This window comes from Dromiciops gliroides, chromosome X, assembly GCF_019393635.1.
Source record: "Dromiciops gliroides isolate mDroGli1 chromosome X, mDroGli1.pri, whole genome shotgun sequence".
Classification (NCBI taxonomy): domain Eukaryota; kingdom Metazoa; phylum Chordata; class Mammalia; order Microbiotheria; family Microbiotheriidae; genus Dromiciops; species Dromiciops gliroides.
In genome coordinates this window covers 8,846,249-8,873,901 of record NC_057867.1, presented here as the reverse complement: position 1 = coordinate 8,873,901, position 27,653 = coordinate 8,846,249, and the positions used below count along the sequence as shown (strand labels likewise).

The 27,653-nt window shown below is 42.7% G+C and overlaps 1 protein-coding gene across 1 annotated transcript; it reads right to left on the bottom strand.

Moving 5' to 3' along the window:
* On the bottom strand, positions 1 to 27,653 carry SLC6A14 (solute carrier family 6 member 14). The gene is made up of 14 exons (XM_043974467.1): positions 27,606 to 27,653; positions 26,437 to 26,605; positions 21,072 to 21,203; positions 19,116 to 19,277; positions 18,152 to 18,290; positions 16,047 to 16,179; positions 13,738 to 13,878; positions 12,155 to 12,383; positions 8,273 to 8,398; positions 6,263 to 6,381; positions 5,252 to 5,351; positions 4,858 to 4,967; positions 1,333 to 1,500; positions 1 to 345 (listed from the first exon to the last, which is right to left on the bottom strand). Exons 1-14 carry the CDS (start codon positions 27,651 to 27,653, stop codon positions 199 to 201), a joined length of 1,923 nt encoding a protein of 640 aa, XP_043830402.1. The 3' UTR covers positions 1 to 198.

Genomic DNA, 27,653 nt, shown 5'->3' with positions numbered 1-27,653 from the left:
TGCTAAATCTGTGCAGATTCTCGCTCCGTTATGTTAAATTCCTGCTTCTGTGGCAAGAAGATGTCATAACAAATTATATGTATAGTATATACATTCTTTTACTCGATGAGCATACAAATAAATACTATGGCTTTTCATTTTCTTTTTTCTCTCCATTCTAAAAAAAAAATCACATTAAATGTATATTCCAAATGGATCTTATTCTGGTTTTGTATTGCCACTGACAGTTGGTATTTCGTGGTCACGCTCTTTTTTGGGGTCAACCATGCCACTGTATCTCTCGCCACGATGCTGTTCTAGGTATGGGCCCCAGTTGGAAGCTGGTCTGCAGCAACTTACTAAACGCTGAAAGGTGGGGAAAAAAAAAAGTTTGGCCTGAGAACTTAAGTGTTGCAGTCTACGTATAACCAAAGAGTAGACAAGATTTTCATTTTTCAAAAAGATTTAAGTTGATCATTGCTAAACAAAGATGAGAACAGAATGTACAAATTCACAAATGGTTAGGCAAAAATCTTATTTTCTGCATGAAAAATGATTACCCTTATTATTGATAATGCATATTCCACTGAGAATGAAATTATATTTTAATTTAATTACTGTTAATGAAATTATGTTAACTGAAGGAGAAAATCTGATTATGTAAATTATTTCATAAGCCAGAATAATGTTCCAGTGCCTGGCGCCAAGGGACTATGAAGAAAAGAATGTTCTGGAGCGAACTGCTCTTCATCTCACACACCCCCCTCAAATTCCCAGTGATCTCTCTGATCCAGGCCCAACCCTAGAGGTAAGGGCCTAGATAAGGGTATTTCTTGGGGTTCTGCTCAAATCTAGAGTGAGCCTAGGAAATCCAGCCTAACCAAGCATGATCTCTTTACATTTTTGCAAGGGGACAAATTCCAAAGTCATGCCGTAGTGAGTGGAAAGGTATAAGTTTGATTTCCTCCCCCCATAGGACACAAGCAGCTGACCTGTGCCAGCACAGAGAGTTTGTCCCTGGACATGTGGCATAAGACTGCTCTCCTGTTCATTTGAATGCCTTCCCTCTGAGACTACCCCCAACTGACCCTATCTTTAACTTTAGTACATAGCTTTTTGCATGGTGTCTTCCCCATTTGACTATGAGCTTCCTGAGGGCCAGGACTGTCTTTTGCTTTTCTTTGTGTCACCAGTGCTTAGCACAGTATGTGACACATAGTAGGCACTTAATAAATGTTCATTGACTAACTGGTAGATAAGTGAGCTTATTTTATTATCTTATAAATTAATGCATTTACATCGTGACCATGAGTTAAATCCTTATAAAGCTCCCTCCCCAACCCTGGAACTCACCTGGAAGAGGTTGCCTTTGGCTTTCATTATTTTCACTATCGCTATGATAGGGATCCATATGATGCAGAAAATAATCATGCACCAGCCTAGAGCAAGTGACCAAGTAGGATATGGGATGTTGGCATACTTAGGTTCCTGAAATGTCACCAGGGACCAGATGAGAATGGTCTATTAGGGTGAAATGGAGGAAATCAAACGTTAATTTCAAGATCACAGTGTCCTATCCAAATGACATCACCACTTAAACATCCCCCCAGGCCTATAAAAATACCAGTCTTATGTCACAAGGCATTCAAAATTAAAAGAAGTCTAGGAAATTAGTTGGGCATTTTAGGAAGCTGTTGGCAGTACTTTTTTTTTAAAGCAATTTCAAGTAGAGAAGATAAAAATAGTATGTGGTCAGACTAAAGGAATGTGTTTTTATTATGAATTTCCAAAAATAACCATTTGGACAAATTCTTCAGATCTCCAAGTAGATGGGTGTTCTGTGTTTTTTCAATAAAAACTATACTGGCCAGTATACTTAGTTCAAAGTAAAATCAGATTCGAAATGTGTATTATAGCAACAGTGGGGGGAAGGGGTTGCATAGCCTTTTTTTCTTCTGGGGAATTCTGGGTCATATATCAATCCAAATAGCTCCACAATGAGAGAGTAAAATACCGAGCAAGGATGGGCAAAGCTCTATATTACCCACTGTTTGGAGGCCAGGTTTCTACTAAAATTCAAACCTCTTGGAGTGAGGGGAGGGGGAAGAAACAGAACTCGGTGTTTCCATAGAGAAAGCTAAGGGTTGCAAAGGAAAATCCTTTAAGAAGGTATCCACACAGCACCAAAATTAAGGTACTTAGAAGTTGAGTTAATTCAAACTAGGTATTCCAAAGTATGTAGGTAACAGTGATATCATCTCGGTTGTTTGTATTAACTTTGTGCAGTTGTATTAACTTTGTGCATTTTCCTTTGATGGAATCTAGCACATGGACCCTGGTTAAATGTTGCAACTTTGTCAAGTGAATGTTCTGCAAGTTTGCTTTTGGAACTCAATGCAACTTTGCAATAAAATCATTGAAATTCCATTCATATTTTCCATACTGGTATGCAGATATCTGGCCATGACATTGGAGCCAGTGCTTCTCCACAGGAAACCAGAATGCTTTCCTTAGCCTTGCAAATGTACTCATTATTTAATTTGAAATGTAAATGCTTAGATTGGGGTACCGCTAACAAAGGCAGGAATGGCCATAAGTTTACTGCAATATACACTATCATTTTATTTGTGGGGGCTGGTTCTCTGATTCTGTGTATGGCACTCCCAGTGTGAAGCACCCATTCGCTCACGCTCGATCTCACCCCTCCTCACACACCCCTGCCATGGAGATCAACAACTTGCCTGAAACTTAGAGCCTTAGATAATAGTTTGTGTCAGAAGCATGAGAACCAACCAGGTCTTCCTTATTTCAAGGATGGCTCTCACTCTGGTACCCTGTGCTCTCAAACAGTTATATATAATAGACCATCTTAACTATTTAATCATTGAAAAATTACATGTTCCCAATTAATTTGACTCCACAATAAATCCCCTTGTTCCCGATGGACAGTTTCCTGGCTAGGGACATTTGTAAGAGTTGCAACCGGGTGTCAAGCTTTCCAGGAACTCGACTGTGGCTTCTCGTAAAGCCTGGGTAGCTACAAAAAGAGCTCAAGTGAAAGGTTTACAGCATGGCTGTAAAATGCATGTGTTGACAGCAACTGGGCTGACTTCATGCAAAATGCTGCCAGAGCGATCAAGTAACCAAAAAGGCTTTTTCGAGGGAAAGTTCTCAAATCCAATGGGATAATAGCTGCCATTTTTATAGTCCTTCAAGATGTACGACAAATCTTTTTAGCCATTAGCCCATTTGATCTTCACAACTACTCTATGAGGCAGGTTATTTTACCACCACCACCCCCTTCCCCATCTGATAAAGCAGATGCTCATAAAGGTTAAGCAACTTGGCCAGACACACACAGCTGGGCTCAGAGATAGGATAGATTTGGGGTCAGATCCTGACTACAAGACCAGCACTTTTTTTCGATGTGATGCCATGGTGCCTCCTTGGTTCAATTGCCATTTTCCTTGGGGGTGACTCAGACCACTAAAATGCAAATTCAGCTCCCAAGAAGATTCATCCATTCCCATCATAGGCCTCAAATGTTAGGGTTAAAGCTTAAAAAAATCCACATAGGAGCCAAACCATTGGAAAATAAGATTCAGCCTACTTCCAATTTTTATAACCAAGGAATGGAAATCTCTGTATGGGTTCAAGCTAATTAATCTTCCAAACTGCCTTGCTAAGCGGACAGGCATTATTATGGAGATCTTTTTACAAATGAAGAGATCGGAAGACAAGCAACTCTTCTACAAGTCACTCAGCAATGAGGATGCACCAAAGGATAATTGCTATGACTTTTTCCTGTTGTGACATTTAAAATCTGATGTGTGATCACCTTACTCCTGTCCCAAGTGTAGAGAAAATTAGCTAGGGTTGAAACTCGATAAAATCCAAATCCTCTCTCCCTGATTTTACAGAGGAGGAAATTGAGGGCCAGGAAGGGTAAGTGACTTGGCCAAGGTGATACAGTTAGAATCACAGGATCCTAGTTTGAGGGCTGACAAAGTCCAATCTCTTTGTTTTATACATGAGGAAATGGGATTTAGAGATATTAAATGATTTGCCCAAGGTTGTTCAGATAGCACAGAACATGTTCTCTGTCTCCAAATCTAACATTATTGCCTGTATCCCAGCTGCTGCTCATTGTTGATACTTGAATTGTTCTGGAAATGGTTTTTTGGGAGGGGGTATATGGTTTTCTCTCCCCAACAAGCCTATAAACCCTTTCAATACAAGGATTGCATAATTTTTCTATGTTCCCACAGCACCTAGCCCACAATGCTAATAGGAACGAAGTGAGGAGGCTTGATAAATATTTGTTCTGTTGGCTAAGTGGCCATCTACCCCATTCCCTGTGAAGGAACCCATGGCTTCTTCAAGGGGTCTACTGCATTTATCATGTTGGGATTCTCAAAAGAGAAGTGGTAGAGCAGCTAGGCAGTACAGTGGATAGAGCACTGGCTTTGGAATCAGATCTGAGAATTAAAATCCAGCCCTAGACACTTAGTAGTTCTGTGATCCTGGACAAGTCACTTAACCTCAATTTCCTCCCCCCCTCAAAAAAGTGGCTATGCATGAACATAAGTGCTATTTCTTAGTGCCTTTTGTCTTTACCCTATTGTCCGATCATTAAAAAAAAAAACATTGAATGGGGCAGCTATGTGGAACAGTAGATAAGGCACTGGCCCTGGATTCAGCAAGCCCTGAGTTCAAATCCAATCTCAGACACTTGACACTTACTAGCTGGGCAAGTCACTTAATCCTCATTGCCTTGCCAAAAAAAAAAAAAGAAAAAGAAAAAGAAAAAGAAAGAAACATTGAAATACCAGATACCCATATATGTTCTTTGCTACCAAATCTTTTTCATGCTATTACCATCAAAAGAAGAGGGGTAATGAAAAACCAGCAGGCTCTCCACCACAGCCAGAATATCCAGCGCTTTGCTCCAATCATCATCTCTATGTCTTGAATGAATCTGTTCCCACCTAATGGAAGAAACCAAGCAAAGAATGAATTGTGGCTAGCAGTCATATATGCCTCCAATAGGAATTTCTGTCTCCAATTCTCTTGGCATGCCTGAATTATTTTTGTCTTTTACAACAGCAGGGATGTGTATACCTCTAAATATATCTGCTTCACAGAGTGGGCAACTCAGTCAAGTTCCAAATCACAGTAGTGAAAAGTGATGAAAGGGAAGTCGTGTAAATAGAACATCATAATAATAGCCTGTACAATAACGCCTTTCCTGTCAATTTCACAGATAACTTACCATAAATCCATACGATCCCTATTATTTCCAGTATGGCTGCAATCAGAATGCCCCATCCAGCACAGAAATGGTCAATGAGATGAACCCAGTAAATTCCAGCCTAGCAAAGAAAACCAGAAATCACTTCTCGATACAAGGGGGGAAACAGCATTGCATAATACAGTTTTGTAAGGTTCTCAGAACTCCATTTGCTCATTGCATTTAAATAGGTTCTGTAGCATTGCATTCTACCCAAGAAATGTGGAAATGAAAGGTTTTCAAATGGGAGTGCAGGGTGCCTATAGAGTATCAAAGCAGAATTGAACCATCCGGGGGCAGCTAGGTGGCGCTGCAGTGGATAAAGCACCAGCCTTGGATTCAGGAGGACCTGAGTTTAAATCTGATCTCAGACACTTGACACTAGCTGTGTGACCTTGGGCAAGTCACTCATTGCCCCGAAAAAAAAAAAAAGGGATTGAACCATCCCCTCTTACTTTTCCCTGCTTCATTCAATAAGAAGAGGCACCCAGAATGGTTCCTTCAGAAATTGACAAAGATATTTCTTTAGGATATAGCTATTCTGTAATAATACCGGAGAAAAAAATGGCAAACCACTCCAGTATCTTTGGTAAGAAAACCTCATGGGCAGTATATTCCATGTGGTCATAAAGAGTTGGACACTACTGAACAACAAAAATTCTATGATGATAGATCTTGAGTTGGAAGGGAACTTAAAGGGTCTAACATTCTCACTTTACAGCTGAAGAAATGAGGGCCTAGAAAGATCAAAAGACTTGCCCACAGTCACACAGTTTAGTGGCAGAGTGGGATTTGAACCCAGGTTCTCTGACTCCAAATTCAGTATCCTTTCAATTATACCATATTATCATCCAATAGAAATCAAATAAATGCATGCATATATTTTGTCAAGTCCAATAGTTTATCATAATTCAGGGACTTGTTGGTTATTTGATCCATTTGCTTCTGAAGAAACGCAAAATATAATTGCTATAAAATAAGTAAATGTTCTACCTGAGTTACACAGACCAGACCTAGTAAAAACAAAATCAAGCAGCATCCCAAAGTTATGGGAGCTCTCAATCTCTTCATCACTTGGGGAAATAAATCTTGAATGGTTGTTGTAATTGTTTCTGTAGAGGAAAAACGATAATTTACATGTCAACTTAGTGATCACTAAAGTCTAGTTATGATTCTCGGAATTCAAATGCAGTGAATCCACCCCCAGATGGTTATTGAGCATATCACTTTGAGGCACGGGGCCAATGAAATCTCTGGGGACACTTCTTGGTCTTAGGTCAGCCCCCTTATCACCCTCTCTCTTCCCTCTTGCAGTCCCCAAGAACTGGCCAATTCCTTTTGGCTGTCACCACCCAGAGCTTCTGGCCAGGAATTCCCTCTGAAGAAGAGATAGGAATGCTCTCTCCAATTCTCCCTTGCCTTGTTATGCAAGAGTTTTCTTCTACTAATAAGCATAGAAGGTGGGAAAGGGGTGCAAAAATGAAAGCCTATGGGTTTGGGTTGCCAGAGTAAAAAACAAAATCTTAGAATAAAAATTCCCCCTGCCCTTTACATGTAATGTAAAATGCTTTCTCTTCACTCCAGTTATCTTATCTTCTCTTTCCTTTTAGCTCCCAGAAACCCTCCTTCCCTGGAGGAATTTTCAGCCATAGTCTGAATCCATCATACCTAGAAGTTTGTCTTAGAAGGACAAACAGAGGTATTCAGGAGTGTTGAAAGTGAGTGTTAAAAAACAAAAACAAGAACAAAAAAAACTCAAGTCAGATTTTCTGTATTTCAGAGAGGAATACAGCCTCTTCAAGTGTCTTCCTTCTGTACAGTGGAGGGCTATCCTAGGTGTTTCCTTACTGATACTGTGGACCCAAAGGCCTTGTTTGGTGTTTTTGAAGATAACAAAGATGCATAAAACAAGATTCCTTTCCTCAATGAGTTTACAATCTAGTTGGGGAGAGATTAGTAACCCAGGACCAAGAACAAACAAAGGCAAAACAAAGGATAATTAAGTATTTAACTCTGTGGTTCAGATTATGTGCACTTTCTCTCACTCAGTACTTTAGTTCAAAATTCTCTAATGCAATCATCAGTGATAACATTACATATGATAGTTTGTGTGTATGTGCTTGTGTGTGTGTGTGTGTGTGTGTGTGTGTGAAGTGAGCTTCAAGAAGACAAGGATCTTGTCTTATGTAATCTTTGTATCTCCCAAAAGATGTCACAGTGCTATTCTCGCAGCTGGTGCTCAATAATTGTTTGACCACAATAATGTAGATGTTAAGAATAATTTTTAAAAAGAATGTTATGTAAATATAATCACCAAGAAGCTCGGACTTGGAGAAAAGCTGAGAAATGTACCCCCTTCCTTTTTTTGCAGAAGTGGGGGACCCTGGGTATGTTAGATTACATATATCGCCAAACTAACAATATGTTGCTTGGTTTTGTTGTATTCTTTTCTTTCTTTTTCTTGGTCTCTCTCTTTCTCTCTCTCTTTCTCTCTCTCTCTCTCTCTCTCTCTCTCTCTCTCTCTCTCTCTCTCTCACTCACTCTCTCTCTTTTTCTCTCTCGAGATGACTGCTGAGGGGAAGAGGGAGGGATGTCTTTGCAATGAAAGTAAGTAATGTAAAAACAAAAGATACTAATAACTTTAAAATCAAATAATCAAATGAAGGAATGGGAAAGTGAAAGTATAATCAAAAAACTATAATCAAACTGTAGAAAAGGTGCATGCCAGGAAGCAATGGAAATCAAAGTAGGGAGCAGATGATGCAGGGTCATAAAAAACGGACCAGGGAATCTGGGCTTTCTCCTGCAGACAACAGGGAGTCACTGAAAGTTTTTGAACAAGGGATGGGGCAGGCATAATAAAAGGTGTATTTAAGGAAGACTAGTGTGGAACAGCAAGAAACAGTCTAAAGGAAGCTGTTTTGCAATTAAAAAGGACCTGAGTAGAATATGAGATTTGCTTTTGAAATATTAACACACACCCCTCCCCCCCAAATTGCTTACCTATTGAAGCAAACTGAGAGTCAAGACCCAAAGTCAAAAGCATGAAGAAAAATAATATAGACCAAAACGGGGCAACTGGTAGCTGTGCTAAGGCTTCTGGATAGGCAATGAACGCCAGATCAAAACCTAGAAAAAGTTAAGATATTTGGGGTTATCTGCGTTAAAAACCAAACCAAACAAACAAACAAAAAAACTATACACACTTCCATATTTTTTTCTAAATATACTAGGAGAAAAAAAAAAGAATGTTTCAATTTGGCCATCCTTATCAACAGGGACATTTTAAAAATTATTTTGTTTCATGATATGAAAATGAAAATATTCAGTCCTCATTGAGCCAGTTTTAGGTATTTCAACAGCTATCTTTAAAAACACTTCATGTTTCAGAGTTAATGAAGAATGACAACGTGCTTCAATACCAAATACTTAAATGTGGTCACCTTACTTGAGTTAGAAACATTGACATAGACCAAGTTAATTCCAGGATCAGAAAAGGGCCACTTTGAGGGACCTTTTCCCTAAATTTTCCCCAAGAGTCACACCGTCTGCAAAATCCCTCTCCAAAGCAGGGGACTCCAGCAAAGTTGTAGTCAAAGGAAAATTCTCTAAATTGAATTCTGTTTTCCTACTTTACTGGTGTATTACAGATTGAGAGATAATTTATCTTCACTTCTGATTTCTCTTCAGTTGCCAGGAATCAGATTTAAAGCTGGAGGGGACCATAGAGACCATGCAATCTAACCTCACCCCTCATTTTACAGATAAAGAAACTGAGGCTTGCTTCCTTTAAATCCAACTAAAATCCTTCGTTCTGCAAGAAGCCTTCCCCAACTCCTTTTCATTCTAGTGCCTTTTATTTCCTATTTATCATGTCTGGACTGTCTTTTTCCTCATCGTATATCCCCAGTGCTTAGCACACTACCTGGTACACAGTGGGTGCTTAATCAATGCTGATGGATGGCTCGATTGAACTGACTTGGCCAAGGTCATACAAGATATATGTCAGGCTTCTAAGACTTTTAAGTTCCTTTCCCCTTCCACAGGGGTACTGGAATCAGGTACTCCCAGTTCTAGTCCCACCTTCGCTCCCTTGCCAAGGCTGGGTAGCCTTGGGCAAGTTATTCAGACTTAGGAGCTGCACAAACTTTAGCAAGTCACTTAACTCCTTTGAAATTTAGCTTCCTAGGGGCAGCTAGGTGGTGCAGTGGATAGAGCACCAGCCCTGGAGTCAGGAGGACCTGAGTTCAAATCTGGCCTCAGACACTTAACACTTACTAGCTGTGTGACCCTGGGCAAGTCACTTAACCCCAATTGCCTCACCAAAAAAAAAAAAGAAAAAGAAAAAAGAAAAAAAAAAGAAATTTAGCTTCCTTGACTGCAACATAGGGACTAGAATAACAGATATTTGTAAATATCCACTATTATTTCTCTTATCATTATCCTCTCTGGGCCTCAGTTTTCTAATCTATAAAACAAAATCATTGATCAAGATTTTAAAGCAAGAAGGAGCCTTCACAACATCAGGTGAGGAAATGGGGGCCCATAAAGATTAAGTGACAGAGGGCTCTCATTCCAAATCTAGCTCTGTTTGTACTATAAACCGTAGCTGCTTTTCTTGTTTAGTCAATTAGTCATAACTACATTTCAGTTCGGGTTGTTGATTTTGGTTTGTTGGGTTGGGTTTTTTTGTTTTTGTTTTTGGCAAAGATACTGGGATGGTTTGCCATTTCCCTTCTCTAGCTCATTTCACAGACAAGGAAACAGAGGCAAAGAAAGTTAAAGTGACTTGCCCAGGGTCATATAGCTAATAAGTATCTGAGGTCACATTTGAACTCGGGTCCTCCTGACTCCACAGTTGGTGCTCTATCCAAGTTACTACCTAGCTGCCTCAGCTGCTAGACAGTGGATCTGTAATGGGATGGTCTTAGTTCCTCCCTCCTGCTCTGCCAAATGAGTGAATATTTTAGAGGAAACTGGGATTGGAGTTTGTTTGTAAATCCTTCAATAAGGCAAACAATCATCTCTGACTGATCCACTTTGTAACCTGGGATTTGCATCTATCTAATTCTCCCACAGAGTATATTCAAAGAAGGCTATTTTAACTTCAAGCCATATGGCTTGGAGGTATTTCTGAAGCTCAAATAAGACTCCAAATGCAGAAGAAGAAAAAAAAAACATACGGTAGATCTGTTTGTTGGATCTCTCCGCCTTCTACACTTCCCAAAATACTACCTCAGGTATAAGGAATGTCGAAATTCTACTACCATCCTTAATGATGACTATTCGAGACAGTGGTCTGTGAATATGCTGTCAGATTTGTTCTACTTCACATGTCTTTGTGGTCCTCCTTCTGGCTTCCTGTAGAAGTGATCTTTGGAAGATTGGATTTTAGTCAGATCTTATACCCAGCTCTGGACAGGCTAGTTTTTAATTCCTCTTCACCATTATGTAAGGCAACACAATTCAGAATCTTCTGTCTCCTCCTCTTTTGTTTTACAAATGTGCTTCCGGTGTCACCCTTGGCTGCCATGTCCTGTTTGGCAAGGGGAGTGTTTGCTTGCTAAGGCAGTGTGGAGGCTCCTTAGACTTCATTGCTGTAGTGTCTGTTTTTGTTGCTAAACTTATGTAAGAAATGGTCATTGAAACGGCCTTTTTTTGGACCATTTTCCGTTTTTTTAGAGTGGACAGCTGACAGCTTGTTTAAGCAGGCCAGGCTAGAGGTGCCGTAACTGTGCACAGCCCTATCTCCTTTTCCTCGTCTTTCTAATCAGGGATTAATTTTGACCTTCAGAATAAGAGTAAGTGATCAGATTTTGAAATGCCTTTGACACTTGGCATCCATTGCCATTCTGTTTAATTAGAATTACTCTTTGGTTTCTGTGACACCGCTTGCCATATCTAGAGCCTTTGGACTCTTGAACATTACAGGCCCGGAGCTTCGAAGAAGTCTCCAAGCCTTTGGACTCTCTCACTCCTTGATGCCAAAGCGTATTTTCTCCCATGGTCTGACCATCTTCCCCTTTGGCCATCTGAAGTCCCTGGATGTCAAGGAATGTATTGATTTAGTTTCTAGGACCTGGTGGAGTTCTTCAAGGACCATTTCTGTGTTTTCATTCTCTTCAGTGGATATTGGCTCATGAGATGTCATTTTCTCCCATGGTCATTCACTTGCTAATGCTTAATTTGAGTATCAAACAGGTATGTGCATGGCTAAGCATCTCATAAAATAACATTCGGTGTCTACCTTGAACACCTGATGAAAGCAACCCCGTGAAATCTTTTGTCTTCTAGTTCAAGGAGAACGTCAGTGAAAGCCACCCTTTCATTCAGCTACAACTTCCTTTTGTCAGGTCATTTAATTTATAAACACTAGCTATTATTATTTTTTAGAATGAAAATATCAGTATGGAAGTAGTTCTGTCCCTTGAGTTGATTATCAACTGGACAAAAATCTCATTTAGAAAAACAAGTGTTCAATGAATATTTGGAGACAGTCTGAGAACTTAAGACTTTCCATCCTCAGACTCCTTCTTAGCTTCTCCACTGCCCTCAGTGCATAAGCAAAATGGGCACTAAGGGCCATCTGTAGGTGTATCTGTTCACAGGGCACCCTCCACCAAAGAAATATATGCCCCTTAGCTGGGCTTGTGATGGCAGATGCAACCTGCCATCAGGCCTATACTCAAAACCTCTCCACCTGGTAGGAACTGCCAAAGCTTGTGCTCTAATGACAGATCCCAGTAGCTCTCACAGACAGAGCCCAGAGTCACCTCTAGCCTTGAACGCTTGAAGCAAATGTTTCTACATTTCTAAAAGCTTTATAGAGAATTCATAGAATGAGCACCGGATTCATTGTACTTGCTAAAACAGAGCATTTCATACCTGATTTTACAACCTGGGAGACCTCTTTTCCAGATATGTGAGCCATGTGTCCCAATATGGAAAAAATGGCAAATCCAGCAAACACACTGGTCAAGCAGTTTGTCAGACAAACCACGATGGCGTCAGAGTAGCAGTTGTTATTAAACTTGTTGTAGGATGAGAGCGCAACCAAGCCACCCCAGGCCACCGAGAGTGAGTAAAAGATCTGGGTAGCAGCATCTTTCCAGACCTAAAAAAAGAAACCAATTGGATGCAATGAGACCCTTTTGTGTAGTAGGCATGTCCTAAAGGTGCTGGGCTCCTCGGGCTTCCCTCCCTGGGCAGCAGCCTATCAGCCAGACCTCCACCCCCTTCTCTCACCATCAACGCACTTGACCTTTCACATGTTCCAGCCCCTCAGGGTCCTAGAACTCAATTCCAAATTAACCCATGTTAATGTGTGTTAATAGTTAATATGGTATCCCCTCCCAGGTAAGAGGTTTGCATTTTAATAATGTCCTTCAAGAGAAAATAACAACCGAACTTCTTAATGGGGTACATCAGAAATTCAAGTCTAGCTTACACTTGTTCTGTGCTTTGGAGATACAAAGTATGTTGGATACATTATGAGCTAGCCATCCCCCGCCCCCAACTGATAATGACTATTTCTAATTTCCAGGATTTGAATGTAATTAGGATCCCTCAGAATAGAGCCTGCTGTTTTATTTTCATCTCATCATAATTTTTAGCTAAGGCCTTATGGGAAGGAAGGAATGTGTCTTCATAGTCATTACCTGCCCATGTTGGAAAGATGGAGATAGATAAGAGAAAGGAAGGAGGTAGGAGGGGAGGCTAGAGGACAGGGAGAAAGGGGAATAGTCAGCTCAAGTTCTTCACACACACACACACACACACACACACACACACACACACACCATACACTGAGTGCATGTGCAATCTGGGCTTTGATGCTGCCTCTCCATTGCTAATGTAGCCCATGCTGATAAAAATAACTCCTACCCTCACAAGGTTGTTACCAACATCAACTAAGATGACTGATATCAAATGCTTTGTAAACAAAGCTCTGGCAGTGTGAGCTATGCTTAGTTGTTTTCAAAGTTTGATGTTTAAAAAAATTAGGGACAGTATGTCATTTCCAGAGAGGTCATTGATATGTAGTTTGAGGGAGAAGTGTATGATTAAAAAATGCATTTGAGTTTTACAGAAACATTTAGAAACTCAACTTAGCCTGCATGAGATGCCTAGGAAGTAGTTCTTATCTTTGCATATATGCTCTTACTCAGACAATCAATGATGGTGATGGTGCCTGACCTTTATGTTGCTCTTTAAAGTCATAGATTTAGAGGTGTGAGGGACTTCAGAGGTTAGCCCATCCAATCCTCTCACTTAACATGTCTGCCCTTCAGTTTCCTCATATGTGATGTGACTTGTCTAAGGTCACACAGTTAGTAAACATCAGAGGCAAGAAGTGAATCCACTCTCTCTGACTTCAGACCCAGCACTCTTTGCACTGCAGGAGGTCTGTCAAGTGTCTTACGTGCATCATCTCATGCAATCAACTTGAAAGCTAGACTGGGCCTTACCTCTGCTTCCTTCAGTTTTGTGAAATTCGACTGCTGCCCAATGTAGTAGGAAATACCTTTGGAGGCACCTTCGAGTGTTGCGCCTCTCACCAACAGGATGAACAAGACAACATACGGGAACAAGGCTGTGAAATAGACCACCTGTAGAGGAAAAAAAAAGATCAGGAACGATGGTCATCATCTCTGTAAACATCAGGTCTCGGATTACGGCAGCTAGATGGCCCTACAGTGGATAGAGCACCTGGCCTGGGGTTAGGAAGACCCAAGTTCCAATTTGACCTCAGACACTCACTAGCTGTGTGATCTTGGGCAAGTCACTTCACCCTGCTTGCCTCAGTTTCCTTATCTGTAAAATCGCTAGAGAAGGAGATGGCAAGCCACTCCAGTATCTTTGGCAAGAAAACCCCAAATGGGGTCATGAAGAGTCGGATATGACTAAAAATGACTGAACAATGACAAAGGTCTGGGATTATACTTTTACTTAAAGAAAAATGGCTACCCAGGACAAAGAGAGGCTACTATCTACTCTTCCAAGGGACCCAGAGAAACTAAGGTCATGGAAGATTCCATAATGATTAATTCTCCCTTCTGGGTTTTCTCTAAGGATCCATTTTAAAAACAAACAGAAACACCTTACGAGACTGTTTGTAAGTGAAAGACTAGGCAGCCATGATAATCTTAAGAATAAATATTATAAATATGTTCTTCTGGGGAATCTACATTAGGCCTGCCATTCTATGAGAGACGATGTGGTGCAGTCTATAGAGAGCCAGCTTTGGAGTCGGGTTCAAGTTCCACTTCTGAACCATTGCTTGCTGTGTGACCCTGAGAAAGTCACCTAACCTTTTATTACTTAAGGCAGCTACTCAGGTTGCAAAGAACTTGACAAGCTGTGTCGGTAGAAGAAGTTTCTTGACCCAGAAGTTCCCTATACCAAAGTCACAATTCTAGTCCCTTTCTCTATTTTTAGCACATTACCCCCAAACAGAAAACAAAAGCACTTGGAAATGTGTCTTCCGATTCTCTCAAAGGCCATTTAAATAGAAAATGCCCCCCTAGAGCCCAACTGCTAATGTATTAGTCCCACAATCAGCATCCCAGTGCAAGGCTTGGGTGTCCTGGATTCCATATGGTTCTATCAGGCAGTCACCGTGACTGTGATAAATGTGGGCTCTCCTTAGAACACTGTCCCAGAGATAGCTTCACCAAGCACCTTGGAGTGCTCTCCAAATTAACATTACCCAGGCAAAATAGTGTTCAAGGGGATTCTCTCAACACTAATGGCACAAGGAAGCCAGTACTGTATTTTCAAAATGTTCAGTGGCAAAGTCAATACTGTGAAGTAGCCCCTGGGCATACGGGCACTGCCAAAGTGTTTTATGGGAACTTCGACAGGTCTGCGTGAAGCAGGTATGCTACTAAACTGAACCTTAGCCTAACTTGTTCTACTCTCCCATGGATAATTCTAATGTATAGACAGACCCAAGGTGGAGTCCCATTTGCTGCCTGGAACTGCATGAGCCTCTAGGAGGAAGAAGGCCTGTACAAATCACCTTGTTTTAGGAAACCTTAAGACCCAGTGGGTGGAGTTCAAGGAAAATGTAGTGTGATCTCTTAGAACACAAGTGCCTTCTTGGTTAGTGGGGGAAGGGAGGATTCAGAGCTCTCCTCCCAGGAAAGCTTCCCAATTCTCCCTCCCAAGGGTTTCCCAAGGGCTAGATCCTTGAAGTGTCCCAGAAATAGGCATGGAGGACATTTCACAGTAACACACGGCAAGGGGATTTCAAGCTGGAGCCTGGGTATCCCTAAACAACACCCTGGGGTGCTTGGAGCCTTTGACCATTGCCTACCAAGGGAGAGCCAATGGAGAGAGCCCTGAGTCCCAAGGGAAAGGCCCCCTGCACTCTTCCACAGCCGCCTCCTGGTCCACAGCCAGTCTCAAAGCCTCTCCTTGTGGTAAAGCTTTACTACTCAGTGCTGAACAACTTAGTGAACTCAATTATCTAGGGCTAGATTTTCCAGATAGAGGATTAAAAGTAATCACTTCTTAAACATTTCAAGATGACTATACAGTATATACAGTATATACAATGCTTGAAACTGGCAAACCAACCCAGTCAACAGCTGCCGGTGCAATCCCTGCCCACCACTCCCATATGTGGCTTCCCCCATTAGGATGAAAGCACCTCCAGGACTTGAATGTCTACTTTTATATTTTTATCCTCGACATTCTTTGCTTGTTTTTCATTCATTTATTCATTCACTCACTCACTCACTCACTCATTCATTCATTCATTCATTCATCTTACCTTGCCTGAAGATTTGATTCCTTTAAACAGCGCTGCTCCAACGATAAGCCAGGCCAGAAGAAGGCAGAGTGCCAGGTACCACACAATCACACCAGTTTCATCCATGCCACTGGACCGCTGGAGTGCCACTTTGCTGAAAATGCAAAAAGCTCATTTATGAAATGGAACCACTTGTGTGGGCTTTTATCTACAGAAAAGCTTTAGGTACCATATAGAGCATCAGGCCTGGAGTCAAGAAGACCTGAGTTCAAATGTGGCCTCAGACACTTACTTGCTGTGTCACCCTGGGAAAGTCACTTAACCTCTCTGTTTGCCTCAGTTTCCTCAGCTGTAAAATGGAGCTAATAACATCAGGGGTTGTTGTGAGGATCAAATAAGTCGGCAATTGTAAAGAACTTAGCACAGTACCTGGCACACAGGCGCTATATAAATGTTAGCTATTATCATTAGCATCATCATCATTATTATTATTAACCCATGTGCAATCCTAGGAGGCTTATGGGAGTCAGGAATTAACCTTTTCTCCTGAGTGACCAAAACAGTTTATTGTCAACCAGAACCAAACTCGGGCATTGACTTCATGCAGCCCGTTGCTCAGAACTCCAGGAGATACAAGTGCTGGACATTTTACTAAAAACTGCCTTTTCTGGAGAAATCATTCGATTTCTGCCACAGTTTCCCAAGTTATCAGTGAAGGGGGAGCACATTTGAATTTCATGTTTTTAACCTCATCCCATTTTGAGACTCTGCTTGATCTTAATGTTTGTAAAGTTTGTACTGAATCGTGCCCCCCCCCCCTGCAACCTGGCTCCCAGATGGGGGGGGGGGATCCTCTTTGGTGGGGTCACTTCTGGAGTCTGTGCCTAATATCTCTGGAGGGTGACTAGGCTAATGAGGTAGAGGAGGAATAATTGAAGGCACCAAGGAGACTGAAATCTGGGGGAGTGTGGCTTTAAGTCTCCGAAGAGCTGGAATATATAGATAAGAGTAGAGTATTCTGGGTGATCTAAAGATCACTCAGACCAATGGATGGAAGTTGCCGAAATGCAGATTTCTATTGCTATAAGCAATCGGAGATGTCTGAGGACACCTAGGTGCATAGTGAATGCTGTCAGAGGGTCATAGGTACTAGAGCTGGAAGGGACCTTAGTGATCGCTCCCAGAGGAGGGAAATGCTCTGATTCTAAAGCCTCTCCACACTACCCGTGCCACTGTCCAAGTATAGGTCGGACAAACATTTAGCAGATATATTGTCCAGGTACAAATTGTGTAGCAGAGAGGCTTCAGTGGCCTCTCCTGGCCTTTCCAACACTGTCATTTTAGAGGGTCTTCTAGCTAGGGAGCACTAAATAAATTTGTGTGTGTGTGTGTGTGTGTGTGTGTGTTGTTAAGCACACAATTGACTTTTAAATCAATGCTTATGGAAAGAAGGAACTAATAAACCAGTTTGCAGATAGCTCCTCAGTGAGGGGAGACAATAGCTGGAATTAGCCAGAGCCATAAGTAGCAATCTGGGTGCTAGGGCAAGTGTCATAAAAGCAGGAGAGGGAGCAGTGGGGAATCTCAAACTTCAGGACACCAGGCCCCTTGGGAGGGAGAGAGAAATGGCAGGTTGTTAGTCCCTGGGATCAGGGGACCCCAGATATCAGGAGGACACTTCTGGAGAAGGGAACAGCATGGAGACCAGCGGAGGAGAATATGGGGGCGGGCAGGAAATCCTGGCACCCAATAAAGAGCTTCCTACTTTAACCAATTATTCTCACTGTGTTAGGTCATTTGTTTACTGCTGAAGGAGTGAGTACTAGTGTTCTCAGCTCCTCTAAATTTCAACAAGGTGAGGCAAAACCTCAGGCCCCCCCCTCTAATTCTGGCTCCCAGGCTGTGCAGGTAGTATGATCTATTCCATTCATTTCAACTCAACAAACACCTCTTAGGAGTCTGCCAAACATGGGATCAGTCTTTGTCCTTAAAGAGCTGAGTTCAATTCTTTGACTTTTTACATGAGCAAGATGAGAAGCAGAAGAGGCTCTGTTTGGCCTCTTTAAAAGGCCCTTGGGCCTTCATCTGGCCACTTGTTGGGGCACCAAAATAGCCGGGATACTTACTCCCAATACTGCTCACTGGGAAGTTGCCCCGGCTGCTCCACCTGAGTGCCATTTATGCAGGTCTGATTGTTCTCAAGTACCAACGAATAGTTCATTTGGACAATGTCCCTCATATTCATGCTCACATTACAGTGAGTTACTGAAGAGAAAAAGATACCCATGGTCAGTACTGGGAAAGGCCATGTGTTCTTTGTGAATTCATGTGTGTGTGTGTGTGTGGGGGGGGTACTTGGGTTTCATGTTTCTGAGATCTAAAATATCACTCCAACTGCTCGTTTCTGAGCAGAAAACACCGCCCCCCCAGCAGATTACTATGAAAATGAACATAAGAATAACCCCTTCTAAGTCTCTCCTGTTACCTCAGGAGAACAGCTAAGGGGCAATTGCTCCCACACCCAAAGATTCACAGGAGTGAGTCTTGCTAAGGCTACAGGAAACTGAAATCCCAATGATGCCACTGCCACTTCCTTTGCTTGAGATTTAGCTAATATCTGTTGTGAGTAGCACAGCAGATAAAGGGGTTCCTAAGGTATAAATGGGCCTGCTTACAACTCTATTCCCTGAAATGCTCACAAAGTCCTGAGATATCTATTGAATTGTTTGGTTTCTGGCAGTGATGCCACTGAAGGATTTTCCTTGGCTCCCCGCCCCCTCAAGATCACTATTTTCCCAAAGTGCTCCATTTTCCCTATCGTCCTTTCATCCTTTTCCTCGGCTTGTAAGAGACACTTACCAATGGTCAGCCACACTGGTAACACTCAGACTGCCCACACACCCCATGTTACCTCCCAGGTCATTTGTCTTCCTCAGATTTCACTTACCCCTACCACAACCCAATCCTAAATAAACCATTACTCCTCAATTGATGGGAAAAGGACTTAGCCCTTCGGGGTTTTTTTCTCAACAACAGCAACAGAACAACATAAGTCTTGCCAGCCCAACTGTGTCCAAGAGGTTACTTTACCTATGGGGGTTCTGCTACAGTTCTCATCTGCCCAGTGGAAGCATTCAGACCAGGGCAGGACTTTTTGGAATGAAGCAAATAAATAGTAGAGACTGTAGGCAATGATGACATTGTAATAGATCGTTACGAATATGGAAATCAAGATCATGGTGATTCCCACACCTAGAAGAGAGGAAACCTGGTTACAATGAAGACAAACTCAGAGGAAGAGGGGTGGGAGGGGAATTGGTCTATGTGAGTAGGGAAGCCTTCTCCCAGCTGATCTCCCTGGTGATTCAGGCCTGGGAGTACGGGATCTGTTTCCAACAAAGGTTGGGGAGGCTAGTCCAATTTAAGGCTCTTGACCTGGACCGAAATAATAGTAACGACACCAACCAACATTTCTGCAATGCTTTCAAGTGTGCACAGTGCTTTCCAGACATTAATATCTTGGAGTTTCTCTAAAGCCCAGGGAGGCAGCTACTAAAGATAGTATTTACCCCATAAACAGGCTCAGTTACTAGCCCAGGGTCATACATTGGGTATCAAAGGCAAAATATGAACCCAGTTCTTCCCGATTGAAATCCAGCATTCAACCTATGCTAGTTATATGTATTTAAAATCTCCGCCTCCCCTTAGTCGCAGCTAGCTATCTTGCAAGTTATCTCTAATTCCCAGTGGAGCCAGCAATAGAACATAGATGACCTGATGTTAATGTACATTTATCCCTATTCCTGGGGAGGGGCAACCTCCGAGATCACAGATATGCCAAGGACAGTATAGAATTATTTAATTTCATGGGCAATGCAATAATGTAAATAATAGCAGCTCACATTTATATAGCATTTTGAGGTTTGTAAAAAAGATTTTGACAGAAGGCCTTGAAATTGGTCAGAATCAAAATTCCTTGAAATCTGCCATGCGTCATTTCCCTTCTCTCATCTTTTTTTCTGTTTGTTTTTTGTTTTTCATAGGGCAATGAGGGTTAAGTGACTTGCCCAGGGTCACACAGATAATACGTGTCAAATGTCTGAGGCTGAATTTGAACTTAGGTCCTCCTGAATCCAGTACACCACCTAGTGCCCCCCCCATGCATCATTTCCAAAGCTGCATTTTTTCAAATGAGCAAATGAGGAAAATGAGAAATCTGAGGTTTCCCTAGGTTGAATGCTTCCCCAAACAAGGTGAAAATGTTTACGGTGGGTCCTTCCAAGACACCTTTTCTAATGGGTGCTGAGCTATCAGTTCCTTCGCTTGTCTCAAAATGGAGCATTCCAATTATTCTAGATGCTTGTTGGGAGCTACCCCATAGCCAAAGCATATCTGATCTCCTGAGAGGAAGGCACTCTGAGCTTGGAGTAGAGCCAAGGAATGTATCTATTGCACAGTGGGGCCAGTCCTATGTGCGTAGCAGAATGCGTCAAAGGCAGCTTTAAGTCACTCATCCTCCAACCAGTCAAGTTCTGGACGCCAGGGTTGTGCCTCAGAGCAATGAGAAGAAAGAAGAGAGGGAACTGATGGCTGGGTTCTATAGTTACTATTATATATTATATAGTTGGTTGACCCTGACCCCTCTCCAAGAAACTCTAACATTCAATAAGGTAACCTCAAATTTATAGATCACTTGAGAGCTTTCAAAGTGTGCTTTTGCATGTATTATCTAATTTGAGCCTTGCCACAGCCCATCAGCATCAATTAGGCCCGCTCTAGGCTAGAGGAGATAGGAAGAGAAGGAGGTCAGAGTTTCTGCCCATCTGACACTGCTAGGCTAAGAGGAAAGAGAAAATTATGAAGTGTAGGGAGGGGAAGAGAGAGAGGGAGAGAGGGAGGAGGGAGGAGGGAGAGAGAGGGATACCAGAGGAGAGGTCACTTCCAAGGGGAAAGCTGTAAGACGGGGGAATGGGGGGGTTAGAAGAAGGGGATGAGGAGGAAGGGAGGAAACAACCAGCAAAATAAGGAAGTAGCTCTAATACCTACCTTGAAAAAGTGGCAGAACCCTCCAGACTGAAACTGGCCCCAGGCTGGCAAACTGTCCCAGTGAGCACTCCAGAAAGAACAAAGGCAAGCCGGCAAGCGCCAACATTATTGTATAGGGTATGAGGAAGGCACCTTGCAAAGGGGAAAAGAAAACAAAATCACATTGACCTTCCTGGACTAAGGCATTGGGGACAGGACATTTTGATTTTGAAGCTGAGTTTCTTTTGGAATGAGAAGACAAGTGCTTGTTCCAAGTCTCTTTCCAGACTGTAGGAAGGATTCCCAATACGGAATTTGGATTCTAAATTGAGTAAGATGGCAAGTAGTCATTCAACATTGCTTCTGATGGCAGGGAATGGTGTCTTGATCTCCTCTCTTTGCTCAGTTGGCAGAAGAAGCTGATCTAACAGAGTTTTTCATTATGTAAAGAGTGGCAAAGGTCTTTCCCCTGGTAGTTAGGCTTCTCTTGGCATTGTACAAGAACCTCAGGTCTTTTCCTGATCATAAAAGAAATGTTCCTAGTCACCTCTAGATTTCTTGGGGATGGATTAACCTGCCAATGAGTAATCAATAGTAATCAAAGCTTCTCATTTCCTCCTTTCTCCCAACTTTGGCCCACCAATAAGGAGCTTGAGGTACACCAAAACCCCTATGTCATTTTCAGACGAAATCCTGTCTAAAATTCCCCCCTCCCCCTCCCCCAATCTGTACTTGGAAAATGGATTTTGGAGCCCAAGTTTAAGACTTACATTTATCCCTATTATATTTTACCTTTTCTGCCCTAGCAAAAGATGAAAAAATAGCCTTAGTTTGATCTTACCAGATAATTGGCCAACTTTTCAGCTCACTAGCTTTGCTTTTGTAATACAAGTGGGACATTTCTTCACACCACAGCCCTTTTCCCTACTGAAATGGAGAGCTGAATCTTTAACTTTACATATGCTGGGAAGCTCCAAACTCCAACTTTTCCCATCTCTTAACTGGAAAAGACTGAAGATTCCTTATATTCACTTGGAAGTGGATGTAACCCTCAGCCTTATTTGTCACTGGTTCATTGGGACCTGTATGGAGGAGGGTGAATGATACAGTAGAAATTATCACTATGAATGATCAAACCTCAGATCGTACTGGTGGTATGATGGAATATCGAATGTCACACCAAAATCAAAACCACATCATTAGGAGGGGAAAGAAAATATCTTTTCTTTGAATTATGAAATTTAAGTGCTAAAATGATTCTTATCCCTATCTTTGAGATGAGGCAACTGTCTTTTGCCTTTTTTTGTTTCCCCAGCAATCAGCACAGTTCCTGCCACATAGTAAGTGCTTAATAAATGCTTATTGACTGACTGACTATGAGAACAGTTAACTGAATTGCCCAGCCTACAAAGTTAGTGTCAGTTACAATTTGAACCCAGGACTTCTTGACTCCAGAGCCCAGTACTCTATCAACTGTTAACACAGTGAAATAAAACTCTGTCAGATAGTTTCTCATTTCATTGATTCCTTAAAAGGCTACTGGCACATTTGGTTTATGTTTAAACATCCAAGAGAAGCAAAATGTTCTAAACTCCATGATGAGGGCAAGATTGGAAAATTAGCTTAAGTATTTTCTGTGGAAGAAAATCTACTTGTTCTAGGTAGTTCTTGAAAGAGGAAACACAAATTATGAACAACCATGTGAAAAATAAACACACCAAACAGTTCAAATCAACTCAGGGATTCCACCTTATACCCATCAAATTGGCAAAGGGAGTGGCTTCCAAGCCAATGCTGACGTGGCTTTGGGAGGAGCAAGTTGTCTGATACCCTGCTGCTGGAAATCACTAAAGACCAAAGTATCAGTCTGTCCCCTTAGACCCGGGCAACCCACTGGATCCAGCATCTCAGACCCAGTAGCCTAAGGATGTTGTCCCACCGCTGTGATTATACACTCTGGAGATTATTAACAGGCAATGAAAACCTATCTGCACTAAAATGTTCCAGGCTTGGCTATTTGTCAGAGCAGCAACCCCTCCCCCTCCCTCCAAATAACCCCAGGAAAACAAACTCTTGGTCTGACAATTAGGGAATGGCTGAACAATACATGACATGTGAACGCGACGGCATATTGTTGTACCATAACAAAAAACAAATAGGAAAAAAAATCAAAGAAATACGAAGAGACCTAAGAGGTATCATAGACTGAAACCAGATCAAAAGAAAAACAGACACAGACTCGAGCTACACAATTGAAGAGAACAGTCCCAACAATGAATAATATGCAGAAAAGAAGCTCAAAAGGGGTCACAGAAACAAACACGAAGATGTAGCCACATCTTTTGTGTTTTTTTGGCCCAGTGCTTAATACTTGTTGAACTGCGGCAGTTCACTTGTTTGCAATCTCTGGTTTTGTTTGGTCGGGTTTTGCTCATTTGTCCTTTGTTTTCTGGTTTCTAGATTTGAATACTTGAACTTAATAGAAAGTAGAATAAAAAATTAATTTTTAAAAAAAATTTGTGGGGCAGTGAGGGCGAAGTGACTTGCCCAACGTGACACAGCTAGTGTCAAGTGTCTGAGGCTGGATTTGAACTCAGGTCCTCCTGAATCCAGGGCTGGTACTTTATCCACTCCGCCACCTAGCTTCCCTTAAATTGATTTTTTAAAAAGAGAAAACTAGTGTTCTTTTTCCCTGACTACACTAATTGCAAAAATCCTGATTTCTGGCTCCTACGTGAATGAGTCCACCTTGCTAAAATATGAGTGTGCTAAAGTATAGGATAAAGTGGCTGTTCTAGGCTGTAGAGGCTGTTAAACTTAAGTAGCATTCAAAGAACTTCAACTGCTGTCCATGGCTTTTCTTTTTCTTTTTCTTTTTTTTTTGGTGAAGCGATTGGGGTTAAGTGACTTGCCCAGGGTCACACAGCTAGTAAGTGTCAAGTGTCTGAGGCCAAATTTGAACTCAGGTCCTCCTGACTCCAGGGCTGCTGCTCTATCCACTGCAGCACCACCTAGCTGCCCCTGTCCATAGCTTTTCAACCCCAACTAAATGTCCTGCTACCTGATCTATGAATGTTTACTATATTAGAGTCTCAGCTCCTTTTCTTAACCTACCCACTGACACCTCTGTTGGAGGTATCACTGATTGTTGAATTGGCCCAAAAGAAAAAAAGATCAATGGGAGGGAAGAGAGATCTGAGAGAGTATGTGATTCCATCATGTCTTATTAATCGTGATAATCATATTCCCAGAAGTTCAGAACTATATATACCTCAGAGGCCATCCAGGCTAGCAAATACCTGACCACGAATGCCTTCTCTGGAATCCCAGATTGTTAGAGTTGACTTTGGAATGCATAAAGCCCAAATATCTTTTCTTTATCCTGGTCAGAAAGAGGGGGAAAAAACCTGTTGCAGGGTGCTAAACTCATGGAAGGTATTCCCCAGATGTTGTTTAAAAGACACTCTTGGAGCAGCTAGGTGGCACAGTGGATAGAGCACTGGCCCTGGAGTCAGGAGGACCTGAGTTCAAATTCGGCCTCAGACACTTTAACACTTAATAGCTGTGTGTCCCTGAGCAAGTCACTTAACCCCAATTGTCTCACCCCCCCAAAAAAAAGACATTCTTACAATTGGTTTCATCTAGCTACAAGTGCTTAAAGTTGGGATGGGATTGGGGAACATTTCTGGGCTTGGTCCTGGAAGAAATTTCTCATGCTAAGTAAGGCTCACTTCTGCCCAATGAGAAGGGATTGACAGACATGTCTCTCCATCCTCCAAAACAGGTGATTCTATGAGCCATTGTAGCCAATGAGGCTACAAATGAGGTCATGGCTCCTGATTCATCTTCTAGCCAAATCACACATGTGACTGAATGAGTTTAAGCAACCAAGAGGGCATTTCTGTGACCTAGCACATAAGCGTGTGCTAACCAGGGCTCGCTCTTCCTTATCTGAAGGCCAATGTAAAAGTTGTCATTCAGCCGATTAAAAATGGGGCACGGGAACAGCTAGGTGGTGCAGTTGATAAAGCACTGGCCCTGGATTCAGGAGGATCTGAGTTCAAATCCAGCCTCAGTCACTTGAGACATACTAGCTGTGACCCTGGGCAAGTTACTTAACCCTCATTGCCCTGCAAAAACAAAAACAAAAACAAAAAATAGGGCATGACACTAGAAGATCTCAAGCACAAAATCTTATTGTAGGAAGCAAAAGTCATGACAATGGCACAGTTTCATTGCGACTGGGCGGGAGTTATGAAATACAAGGGCACGTCACACCTCTGCACTTTTATTGGAACCTGTAATTAGCAAGCAAATAAAATAGGGTGTAAGTGAAAAGTTGTTTCGACAGTACCAAGGGATTGTGTAATACCATCGTTTCCCTTTGTGTGTCACATCAGGATTTCCCCACACACACACACCTTCTACTAATCCACTTTGCTTAAATGGCCTACAAGCTATAAATAATGCCATCTTCCAAAAATGAAATATACAGCCTGGCCTTGAATTAAATTAGAAAAAGTCCTGAGAGGGGACAGCCAGGTGGCACAGTGGATAAAGCACTGGCCCTAGATTCAGGAGGACCTGAGTTCAAATCTGGCCTCAGACACTTGACACTTACTAGCTGTGTGACCCTGGGCAAGTCACTTAACCCTCACTGCCCCGAAAAAAAGAAAGAGAGAGAAAGAGATGGGGGGGAGAGGGGGAGGGGAGAGGGAGAGGGAGGGGGAAGGGGAGGGAGAGAGGGAGAAAGAGGGAGAGAGAGAGAGAGAGGGAGAGAGAGGGAGAGGGAGAGAGAATGAGAATATGACAGAAGGAAAGATGGAAAAATCCTGAGGAAAACCCCAAGTCAGATATCTTGGGCACAGGCTTTTAACCTCTCTGGGCTTCGAATGAAGGGATTGAACTAGCTGAGCCCTGAGGTCCTTTCTGGCTCTAGGTCTAGGATCATTTAACCACCCCCCCCCCACTTTCTCCCAAGAAACACAAGTTTTACACTTTCGACTCTTCCACCTCCAAAGTGATGATCATGTTGGTCTTCAATGGAGCATTTTCCAAGCTCTTCCTTCCCACCTTTCACTCTCGGAAAATGTAGCAGTGTTCTAGTTCAGTCAGCTTTCTAAGAGCTAGAGTCCTCTCGCCTGTTCTTAGATTCATTTACAGATGGACACTGGTTGGACAGAAGCTTGCCACAAAAAGCCTTTTCTCACCTCCAGTCTGCAAGTATTTCCTCAGTTCCCCTCTGCAGACAGGCCAATTGAATAGGCCATCTAGGGCGTCTGCTTTCCAGGTACCACGATTTCCCTGCCCCCCTCCAACCTGTATTATATTGACTTTGAGCAGTCACCCAGTTGCCCGCTCTTTTCAAAGTATATTTTAAAAATACCTCCTCCGTTCTGGTAAGTCAAATAGGGGAATCTCCAGACATTTCCCAGTCCTACTGCGTATCCAACCATGGAGAGAAGATAGTCAGATTTTTGGGACCAGTTCCCTCGTTCCTGGTTCTCATCATTTTCACCCACATGGAAATTCTCTGATGAAGCAGTCGTCACTTTCTGAAAGGTGAGAGAAAAGACATCTTTGGTCACCAGAAGTCTGTAGCATCCTTTCCCAAGGCCAAAGCGTGACAAGCAAGGGGAACCCCGAAGAAGAGTGAACAGTGTTTTGGAGATTGCTAGAGATAGCTTATCTCACTTGGCAACTGTCCTCCCCCCTCCCCCCCACTCAAGGGGTGAGAGGAAGGGAAAGTTAGACTCCCCCTTCAGGTAGTTTCATTTACACTTGATGAAAATGCGATAAACCTCACAGCCATCCCAGGAAGAAGGAAATGGGGAGAAACTGAGACTCCAATAACAAATTCCCCAAAGGAGGAAAGTGCAAAGTCAACACCCCGGAGGCTGCCGGAAATCTTTGAGAGATTGGATCACTGTGGGAGCACTGCCAAGAAGCCACAGACGGGGTCACTGCTGGTCTCTTGGGATGTGGACCTTCCCCGCGCAGAATGATTGGAGGGGACACCAAAGAGGATGAAGCCAGGCACCTGTCTTGGAAGGCAGCCCTTTCCCCCCTCCCACTGCAGCTGTTAGGACAGCATGGGGAAGCAGGGCAGGAAAATGGGGGCGGGATGATTTGGGAACAGCGATGGGTCACTGCAAGATGCTCAAGGGGACTCAGTGAGCCAGAGGCCCTAGCTTGCAGTCCTTACTGCTGTTTCTGTGGCTCAGGCAGCCACTTAGCCTCGTTCTCCTCTGGAATGAGAGACTAGCACTTGGGGACTCCTAGGATCCCTCACAGTTCTCATTCTTTGATCCAGGGTCCTCCTCAGCCCAGAAAGACCCCACACCTCTGATTTCTAACGCAGTCTCTCCGGGGCTTTCGGAGTGGAGGGGGCAGGAGGGAAGACCTGGGAGGGAGGGACGGAGGGACGGAAGGAGGTGGAGAACAAGGACCTGGTGCAGGCTGAGTGGGATGAGAGCGGGCGCCTGCCTCTGGAGTGGAGCCCCCGCAACACCCCCAGTCCGCCCCGCGCTGGCACGCCTCCATCACGGCCCCTACCTCTTTCCTCCCGCGCCGTAGGAAGGCGGGTAACTTGAACCTGTCCAT